The sequence below is a fragment of the Eschscholzia californica genome, unplaced genomic scaffold, assembly GCF_041429995.1.
Source record: "Eschscholzia californica isolate CP2 unplaced genomic scaffold, dmEscCali1.0.p SCAF_2, whole genome shotgun sequence".
Taxonomy (NCBI): domain Eukaryota; kingdom Viridiplantae; phylum Streptophyta; class Magnoliopsida; order Ranunculales; family Papaveraceae; genus Eschscholzia; species Eschscholzia californica.
Window position 1 is genome coordinate 26,621,488 of NW_028238309.1, and position 11,397 is coordinate 26,632,884.

The 11,397-nt window shown below is 37.2% G+C and overlaps 1 protein-coding gene across 1 annotated transcript; it reads right to left on the reverse strand.

Moving 5' to 3' along the window:
• Nucleotides 1–1,672: 1,672 nt before the first annotated feature.
• LOC147557173 (EP1-like glycoprotein 2) lies at nucleotides 1,673–3,253 on the reverse strand. Its single transcript, XM_086658156.1, has one exon. It carries the CDS (start codon nucleotides 3,166–3,168, stop codon nucleotides 1,798–1,800), a length of 1,371 nt encoding a protein of 456 aa, XP_086514282.1. The 5' UTR covers nucleotides 3,169–3,253; the 3' UTR covers nucleotides 1,673–1,797.
• Between the last annotated feature and the right edge of the window lie 8,144 nt (nucleotides 3,254–11,397).

The following is an 11,397-nucleotide window of genomic DNA, read 5'->3' on the forward strand; positions in this document are numbered from 1 at the left end:
AGAAGTACTTTCAACAAAAAAAAATCATTTGAAAGAGAAGCAGTTGGAGATAAAATTTAAAAGTGTCCCAAGGGACTCGAACCCTTGCCATAGGCGGAATATTTCCTACCAAATTTTTGTATAAATTGAATAAATTTCAAGAAAACATAGGTCGGCAGAAGCAGGTTGCAGTCTGGGTTAGCCCAACTATAGTTCCACTCGATTTATATGCATGTGTAAGTTAGAGGGCCACATTTGTTATGTCCGCTTCGGGCCACCAAATTGTCAGGGCCGGCCCTGAATATTGGGTTATGTTAATAAGAGTTTTTTACTTCAAAAAATTCTAAATTTTCCAGATAAGATGGGATCTAAGTCGTCTCGATTTCCGAGTATCTAATGTGGGAAAACAACTTATAGCTGGCCAAGTAAGCACTCAAGCAGGAGGTATTTTTGTTTGCAATTGTTTATGGTAGTAATTCTCACGTTAAAGGAAGGACCTGTGGCATGAAATGACTTTATTACTTGCTCATAGTGACGAGCCTTAGCTCCTAATGGGGGACTATAACTCTATACTAGCGACACATGAAAAACAAAGAGAAAATCATACACACAGCCAAATTATCTTGATATGTTTGATTGTGTCACCCAATTGGGCCTCCTTGACTGTCCATATAGAAGTTGTTTCTTTACTTTGTCTAACAAACAATCAGGCCACACCCAGATTAGTTCTAAACTGGATAGGGCCCTCATCGACTCGTTATGGTTAGACCGGTTTCCACTGGCTAAAGATAAATTCCTTACGGCAGGAATTTCTGACCACTCCCCTGTTACTTTACCTTTAGAGCCTCTGAATACTAAGTCGCATTGCCCCTTTCATTTCTTTAATGCTTGGGTTGATGACTCAAGCTTCCATGAGTTAGTTGAAGAGGTGTGTGGAGAACCTAGAGGAATACTCGACTGGTGTTAGCTGTCGCTGCAAAATCCTAGGTCCCGCATGGTTTCTTGCGGTCGGATGCATTTTGTGTTCCTTCGCGTATTTCTGACAAGGTAAGCAGTACTTCGTATGCTTGATACAGTCCTTGAGCATCCTCGACCAACAATATCCGGCTAGCGTCAGCTGTCGCTATATGTACAAACCATGTCACCTCTCTCCATATAGACCATGAGAGATCAATGTTGGTTTGTAATCTTTGTGTGAAATTTCACCCGACTTGAAATCAGCTAAAAAGTGTAAGGGAGGATTACTCCCTCCCCCTTCCCAATCCTTACTTCATTTGTCCAAAAAACAAAACCTCTTAATTAAAAAGACACCAAATTTTTCCAGAACAGAGCAAGCCATTAACTCAGGTCCCACCCTATAATCAAGTAGTGCGGGTGGGCATTTATTTTGTGTTCCACATAACATTTCTTGCACCACATACTTCAAAGATTTTTTTTTGTGGAAGTGTAGGAATAAAATGCTAGTCGAAGTCAGATATATTATAAGTTTTGTTTCTTATTCTTTTACTCGTCGATCTTTGTTGTAGAAGAGTTTGAGTTGCAGCTCTTTTTGTTAGAATTCAAACTAACTTCTACTTATTTTTGAATTGGGATAAATAAATCTGACTAGGTTTCTTTTAGGCTTTTAACTCAAAAGATTTAAACTTAAATGAGTCAGATTTCATAGTTGGAGAAAACAAATAACACAATCAAGAACATATAACACTTGAAAAGTTTTTATTGATAATAAAGTCTCCAAATTGAAGACATTATTGCAACATTATTAATTATACAAACCATATATATATATATTATATTCTCAAAATAATCCGTTTAATTTTAGTACTTAATGAAACCAATATGAGAAGTATTAACATCTCTAATGAGAGTACCAAGCACTGGCACAGTCAAACACTTGGACGATTCCTCCTTATAGAAGAACCCAAGACACTTGCAATCTTTACTACACTTCTCCTTACAAGCATCCACCCTCATAGGCCCTTGACCTTCTTCATATGGACTCAAGAAATGTTCAACCCCAACAATCTTATAATAGTTCGGAGCGGTAGTACTCTTGCAAGCCGCCACCGTCGGCGGTGGTGGTGGCTTACAATTCTCACTCCAACCCAAAAGACCTTTCGGGCTTGGGCAAGCAATACACATTTTCTTATCACAATACCCAAATGAACCACACTTAGATGGCAACCCACACTCTCTCACATCATCTCCAAAAAATGCATAGGTTTCAGCCCATTTTTGATAACTTGTGTTGGTGTAGTAAGTAAAGACTTTGAGATTTCCATCTGATTCCAACCTTAGGAATGATAAAGTTGCATTATAATTGACTTTCTTCAGTATAATACCCCTTGAATTGGTTGATGGTCGTGATTGAAGTAAGTGTCTCGACGTTGGAACAGAGTTAGGTGTTTGTGCTTCGGCAAAAGCAAGGGTTAACTCATAAGCAGTAATACTCCGATCTTCAGGGACTGCATCAAATGTAACATTGAAGAGCCCTTTACCTCCCCAACCTCCATATTGAAGAAGCTTACCTGAATTACTAACATACATGGTGAACCCCTTTTTATCTAAAATGATACTGTAAGGCCCATCAAAACCATTGCTATCCGATGTTCGACTAACGAGCTTATTTCGACCGCCCAATTTAAGTGACTGGCCCACTAAGAGGGTATCGACGGGGTAATCAAAACTCTGCCATATAATTCTTCCTCCCTTGCCATGAAGGACTAAATTTCCATTTGGTCTCAAAGCCATTCCAGTAACACCTTTATTGGCTGTATTGGTTTGCCAAGCGATTCGGCCATCTACATCGGCTAGGACTAAGTTCCCGTCCCTCCCAAACTTGAGAGTAGCGTTTTCGCGAACCGGGTTGTTTCTATTAGCATCCCAAACCCAACGCATCAAGTCCTCATCTCTTGGGAGACCGGCACGCATGCCCAATACAAACGCATTAGGAGTAGTGTTATAAAAACATAGTCTGTATGGATATGCAAAATCTGAACGATCCGCGATATTTAAAAAACGGTAACTTGCATCATACTCGGTTATATAATCTCCGAATTCTCCTTGATTCAAGACCGTAAATGTTTTGCTTGCAGGAACTTGAGAGTGAACAACAACGGAGACCGATAACAGGAGGAGAAGGGGGAGGAGGAAATGAAGAGTGGCTGGAGGGAGAGGAAGAAGAGCCATTAAGATTGGAGTATATAGCTTAATTCTACTAGTTGGGGTATCATCTTTGGTTGCCAAAGTGTGGTACTTATATTGATTTACTTTGGGAACAAAACCAGGATTCCTCTAAGGATAATGTCAAATAAAGAGGGTGGTACCCACTATTTTGGGATGTATCATGTATGCATGTTCCCTGTTTGCCTATCCTTTTTCGTGCTGACTAGTTATATCTCTACAGATATCTGTGAGTATAGTCTCGCTCTGGTCATAGTATTATGATTAAATGTAGAAGATGTAAATCCGGAATCATTTCTTAGGATGGGTGTCCACTAATTTAATGTAATATTGAGTATAGTTTTAAATAATAGTACAAATTTTCGTAAATACACGAAAATAACGAGTATTAAGCTCCACTTAACTAGGTCATAAGAGGCAAAGTTACCCCCTTTTTGTGTGTTGAACTACAAAGTTACCCCCTTGTTCACATGAGTTTGAAGTGGAAACGTTTTCTATATTCCAAAAAGAAACACAAATTTCTTTTAAATCTGGCAAGATGACTATGATGCAGGCAACCAGCTGGATGTAATGAGATTTGATTGGTAATATCCATAGATTTTTCTTCAGAAATAAAGTAGACTGGGTCCCTCCAAGAAAAAGTGATGGTCTTCCCTTTAAATTAGGCCAATTGGTCTTTTTCTTTTAGTTATTAGCCTCTATTTCTTTCTTTAAGATCCCTCTTACTAACTCGAATCAAAGAATTAGTAGATTTGTTCCGTCTAAATGAGTTAGGTTTATAAATTTATAATCTGGTCGGAATGTATCTGGCATGGCATCACCTCTACAAATTACGAGTAATTTTCGCTTAACGCTAAGATATTGACCTTCAACATTTTATCAGATCCTAGTTGATCCCATTTTTCATTATTCTGTTCAGAGAAATTGATTTTATTTTTCTTTTCTAGTTACACACTTTTTTATTTTTCTTTATTAGTTACACACTTTTTTGTTTTACGCTTCCTCTATATTTTGTCATCACTTACATGGAGGATCTCCATCGTCAAAGGTACTCTGGGAAAAGAACCGGAAACAAAAAAAAACTAAAAAATGAAAAAGGAAAATAGGATTATTGAAGTCTCTGACTAGAGTAACATTGTCGACGTTATCTTTGTTTTCTTCTCTCTCTCTCTTTGTCTCTCGTTCTACAACAGACTTTCACATGTTCTCCTTGAATAGAGACATATATACTAGCGTAAAAGAAGAAGCAGAATAAGAAACTCTCTCCCTCGATTGTTACAGATGGAATGACAAATGAAACATTGTTGATGATGCATAAAATGTCCAGACGTTGACTAACGTCTGAAGAGTCAAGATCAAACCTGAAGTCCAATGGGTCAACACGGCTTAAGGTAACAGGTCAGCTGATCCCTTGATGATCCGTCACGTACTCCCCTAACTGGGAGGTCGGTTAGGGAAACCAGTCCTGTAACGTCCTTGGCATGAACGAATCACCCCTGGGGTTTCTAAAGGAATAAGGGGGTCCACGTAGGTTCGGTCGATGCCTTACACCCAGAACTGGGACGGCAAAGCGCACCAGCAATCGACCGACTTAATCCTAGAATCTCCACAGAGATCTCAGTCTGCTACAGATCTCTAAGTGTTTAAGCAAGTTTGGACTTCACGCGTCCAAGGGAGGAAGCTTCTCCCCAAAGATCTATCACATCGGCAGGATATCTACGAAAAATCCTTGATTTAGGAACTTTCATCTATCCTGGATGCGAGATAAACACAAAGGGAAAACTTCCCTCCACAACAATCATCGCCGCCTCTAAGCCTATAAAAGGCCCCCAAATCGTCCTTCAAAGGACACGATCTCTAAACCATAGAAACAAGAAATTCTGAGTTCTCACAACTCGCCCCCAAAAGGATCAATCAATATTCATTCTTTTATTGCAAAGAACACCCTGACTGTCTTCAGCGTCGGAGCGATTTTCTAACCCTTTGCAGGTTTTTCCCCTTTAGGAACAGACAAACAAGTGTAGTAAGCATGAACAAGGAGGTGGAAGCAGGAGCAAAGAGCGAGGAGCAAAGGAGCAGAGAACCAAAACCGGAGGCAGAAGCACTCGGCTGAATCTGGCTCGACTTAACAGAACATTCAGCATAACAGAGGTTGTCATGCATCAACTCCCTGGTTCATGCTGATCTAACGGAAGACCATTTTCTGACATCAACAATTGTCGTTTTCTCTTTCAATTTTTTATTTTTGTTTTTCTTGTCTGGAACACCTCCGTTCAATGCAGGGTATAAAATGAAAGACTGGAAAAAAGAGAGCAAAAAGGGTTATAGTGAAAATGAAGGATACACTCAACCTTTTGTTAATAGAAGCGGGGTTCAAATTAGAAACTAATCAAATAAAAGTCCCAAACTGGCTGAGTTAGGCAAACCTTTTTATTACTAGAAGGGGGATTCAAATTATGAACTAGTCAAATACAAGCCTCAAATTGGCGAGTTAGGCACACCTCAACGGCATATCTTAATTTTTTTTTTTTTTTTGTTGAGAAACGGCATATCTTAATTAGATACCAATTAATGGCCAGTAGATTTGAATTTGGTGGTGTACCAAAAAGAAACAACTTTGAATTTGGGGTGGTCAACTAGCTTGTCAAGTTTAACTTTGGTCAAATCCGGTGTCTACCAGTGGATAACCTTATCGGATAGCCACAATCATTTTGTCCAAGTTGTCCAACTTGTCCAACTATTGGCATTTATGATTTTCCCATTCAATGCTCAAGCTAGATTTACTGACAGCTTTTGTATTTATACTCCGAGATGCCAATACATAAATCAAAAGAGCCTCTACACATTCCGATTAAATGTAACTAGTAAGTATACCCGGAATTCAAACTCTTTAAAGCTTAGAGTGTCCCATGAGAAATTTTAGAACTTCTGTAAAAAAAAAAATTTTTAATGAAATAATTTGTTAGACATTCTATTATGAGGTGGATGCAATTATTATAAAAAATCTCAATAGAGACGCTAGAGTGTCTTCTTGAGTTTTCTAAGTGCCACCTACTGACACTCTAAAATTTTAAACTAAGAACATCTCCAATGGGGCACTCAATTTCTAACACTTAGAGTGCCACATATGACTTTTTAGAGTTTTTGTTAAAAAACTATCTCCAACAGAACACTTTGTTAGACACTCTAATATGAGGTGAACACATTTATTATAGAGTTTCTGGAGAAAGAAACTCCAAAATGAGAGTGTCTACTTGAGACTCTCTAAGTGTTACTTTAAAATTCCAACCAATAGAAAACTTTATTTTTCAACTATTTTTTATCTATTGGATTGAAGAGGGACATGTGTATTAAGTATAGAGACTTTAGAGATCTCCATTAGAGACCAACAAAAATTAGAGTGTCTCTATATTGACATTTAGGAAAAAGAATTTCTATTGACACTTGACAATTAGGATTTATAGTGTTTGTTAGAGTGTCCCATTGGAGATGCTCTAATAGAAATTGAGGGGGTGATTGGATGAGCTCGAGCTCATACCCGGAGGTATGAGCTCGAGTCATCAACGGTGAGGAATTGATGAGATTCCTGTGAGATCTTCACATCCTTAAATTTCTCCTTCTTTGAAGACTTCTACATATAATCCATCAAAAATCAACTTATTCACAGAATTGTCACCGCTCCAATGAAACGTTCGAATCACATCCTTCTCCAAATTTAAAGGTTATTAAATACAAGTCAGCCTAAATATAACACATTTAGGCTCAACTTATCAACAGAATTGCCACCAACATTAGTGAAACTTCCAACTCCTTTGACAATTCGTTTGTTGCTTATTTTCTCGACCTCTTTTATGTTGTTAGATTTTAGATCTCTTTCATCATTAGTTTAACTTAGGTGGTTATCGTGTTTATCACATTTTCATAATGTATCAGTGTTTTGTAACGATGAATGTGAATCGTAGTCGATCTCTTAAGCAAAAAGAGGTATTTCCTTTTTGGCCCCCTACTTTGTGATTAACTTTTTTTTTGTCCTCTATTTTACGTAAATTTATATTTGGTCTCTTTTTGTTAACACTGTCGGTTAACTTCAATGGTTCATTTTTTTTGTTTCCATAATCGCCCTTCTAATAAAAGTGATTATGTAAATTCGAATTGCCCCCTTTTAAATTTGGTTAATTCCCAAAAAGTTCCAACATTTTTTGAACAAAATAGGGGGTCAAAATGAAATTAATTTTAAAATTGTTAAAACACATCAAAGACACTGGAAGAAGATGAAGTTATATTCTCTGAGTATTTGGGTATTGATTAGTATATATATATATATATATATATATATATATATATATATATATATATATATATATATACGTATCAGAAAAGTACTTTGATATTATGAAGAACATTGTAGTAAGGGACATTGGTTTAATTTACCTGATATGGGTTGCTTATTGCTACTATTGTCAATCGTGCTTTGTGTATGCTATCAGAAACCCAAAATGTAACGCATCTAACGCTTAGGGGGGGGGGGTGTTCCAGAAGAACCAAAGATTATTGCAATTGTAATATCCGAGAAGAAAAATCACTTTGTCAAAAATATTCTAAAAGAAAATACTTCAATTCCAAAAATATATAAAGGTTGGAATCGGTATTGTCTACCTTGTGCATTTGAATGGACACATTGGATTGGGTCCAAAAGTGAGGCATGAAATTCTCTAGTAGCTAATTAGTTTTCTCAAAAAACTTGCCAATACTTTGTTAAATTATGAGTTCCCTTTTAAACTAATTGTAATTTATAGACTATATGATTGTTGTCCCACATTGTTAACTTTTTTATCACCAATTTCTGTGGTTTTTTTCTAATTTGTTCATATCTTGTAGTTGACCGCATAAATAGTAAAGTTTAAAATTGTATTGTAATCAAACGTATTATGATTTTTAGGTTAAAAAAATTCTCTGAAAAAATGAAAATGAAAGAATAATTAAAGAGAAAATAAAATCTCAATATTATAAAAATTATACGCGTTTTTCTTAGGAAAATAAAAAGTGAGACATAAAATTAGTTGAATAGAAATTACATAAATACTTCGTAAAAAAAAAAAAGAGAATTACATAAACAATTTGGTCTTAATAGATTATGACCAAAACAATTCGAAATTTAAGAAACAAACAAATTGTCAAGAAAATTGGGCGTTTATTGATATTGGTGGCTAAAAAAGAAATACTTCGGATAGTTGATCACATTTAGTAGCCTTAAAACATGAAGAAGGGTATGTCAACTTATTCATAAAATAGCTGGTCACATTTAGTAGCCTTAAAACATGAAGAAGGATGTAATTTGGACATTTAATTGGTACGGTTGCAATTCTGTGAATAAGTTGAGGGTGCTTCTAAAGGCACCGGCCCAAAAAGCTGTTAGCATCCAGAAATTTTATTGACTCGGGTCAATGACCATTGACCCGAGTTCTCTATAAGCATCGGTTTTTTAATGTGGGTGACGTTCACCTCCGTTTGCTTCTTTCATCTTCTTCTTCCAAAACAAAAAGAATCTCAATTAATTTTTCTTCCAAAACAAAACCCTAAAAAAGAGTGCAACATTCTCCGGTGACGACAACGGCACCGACACCTACCGACGGCCATTCTTTTATTCGGAACCATCAATCCGAGTGATTTGTTCATCACTCAACTAACAAAAGAGTCTAGGTTTAACCACCAATCCGAGTGATAATCCATGAATAGCAATTCTAACTAGTTCAGATTCACTTACCTTATCATGAACAGATAGCAAGGAATCAGAAATAAGCTTGATTTCCCTTAGATATTCTGCTATAGAAGCATCACCTTTTTTTATTGTTTGAAGTTTCCTTCTAAGTTGATCTTTCTTTGATTCGAGACCTTCATTATTGGTTAGATCAAGATAATTCCATATCTCTCTTGCTGATTGAAGACCATATATATCAAAGTAAATTGATTTTGATAAAGTACTCTCTTTGCTCCTCCACTGCTGAAATTCTGGATTGATTTGCTCAACTCCATTGATAAATTTCAACTAAGGTGGTTCTTCAATTGAACCAACTGTGGCGCCCCGTGTTCCGAATCGCGGTTTGTCCGGCAGTTTATAAAAGAAACTCGACTCGGTCTAATACTAACTCAAACCAGTTTTAAATATAAACCCAAGCCAAAACTCTCATCACGGGTTACAAATCAAGAACAAACACAGCGGAAAATCAAATATAGTTTAAACCTTTTGAAAATATGCTCGGAAAATATATGTAACCCAAACATAGTTTTCATAAAGAGAAAAACAACTTGATTTCATTTATATGAAAAATTCACAGAAGAGACTGAATTTGGACAGAGTCTCCTCTATAAATTGAACATATCAAACCTGGAAAAACCTGTCAAACATTCATAGATATCTCACAAACTTCTAAATAACAATAGCCTCAAATAAAAAGTGATAATGTGCATACTATTTACATGTGTACAATCGCAAACGAGTGAGAGAACGATCCTAAATATTCTAGATGATACATATATAATATTAACGTTGTGATTATGTTGAAAATATAATAGAAATTATAATCTTACATAATGTGAGCCGTCGAAGTAAACTATGTCACTCCGGGTCACCAATACCTGCAACTGAACAACAGCAAACAGGAATGAGATAACCCGAAGGTCAGCTCAGTAGGATACCTAGACATCCTACCCGCACCACACACATCAACATTTTAATATATTAATAGTTATAAGTCTTACATATATACATACATATACAGAGATATCAATATGCACACGAAGCAAAGCAATATAGTAAGATAATTCTTCTAGCTTACCAAGATCACGGCTGAATACGCCCTCAGTCGGGGTCACCTACTATTCGGCTAGGAAGAACCGTTCGGCCTTTGTCAGTGCGTAGGCAGGCGGCACCTTATCGAACGTTTGACTACTGCAGTGTACACATGGATCCACGTAATACCCCGGTAAGAGCTTCCGTAACCCTCCCTTCGTCATCATCGCCCATCGGGCTGGCTTGTGATCTCAATACGCATCGAATAGTAAATCTCACCCAAACAATGATACGCTTAGAATATGTCATGACTTACCCAGACGACTATAAGAGCATCGTCGTGTAGCAGAGCCATATACACACGGCGATACAATTATCTCATCTTGAGGCGCGTCCTATCTCCGGCCAGATCTGACGCTTCCTCGCAAGGTAACTCATTGACCATTCGAAGAATACCCAAACATATGCATGAACCTATAATAGTATTAAATGATCTGATAGGCTCCCAAAGCTACAAGAACAGAGCCCTCCTAAAGGTCCCATCAACCAAAAGGAGATGAGCGTTCTCATGTCTCAAGGTAGGGTAAACCCTGTTTAAAGCCAAACTTTTACAAGTGTCCACTTTCAGGGAATTAGTATTTTCTTATTAAGAAAACTCGGGTAAACACCCTCTTTCATTTCGGTGAAAACATTGTAAGCATCATTCACAACAGAATTCAAACCACACACACCAGTGGTTTAGCAGAATAAATAAACAAGCATGGTATTGGGTCAGTCCCCTAATCACTCCAAGGGTCGGAATACCCCAACTCCCATCCTCTCCGGACCCCATTCCGGGTAAACTAGAATGGTCGTTACCAAACGGCTGGCCACGCACCGAGTGTAACCCTTGACATAATTCATGGCTAATCCATAACATAAAATAAACAAGGTGACCAACCAATGCCCGTGGTAAAACAACCATTACACGTAACACAGATCAAGCGATTCCGCCTCCATGTTATACACGCAGCTCAAGCGATTCCGCCACCACGTGTTTACAATTCACACAAAACGATCACACAGATCAAGCGATTCTGCCTCCATGTGATTATTTTTCAGAAAAGAAATTTGTTTTGAAAAGAGAAACATCCATAACATAGAGTACACCACATACATACATATCATACCATATCATGTCATAAATTGAACTAGAGAACTATAAAAAGAAGAAAATGACTAACTATATATATAATGGTGAAACAGGGAATACCCGTGCTCCAAGTAAGATTCATAGGATCCTACCTCTTCTTGCGCTTCCAATGATGCTCCTGACTAAGCTCCACTTCTCCTCGAGCTCCCTATTGCAGTTTATTAGTCCTACTGAAATATGAAAGGACAAACGGTCATTTGACAGTTACATAACTGTTAAGAGTCCTCTTGCAGAGCAAGAATGCATAAAATGA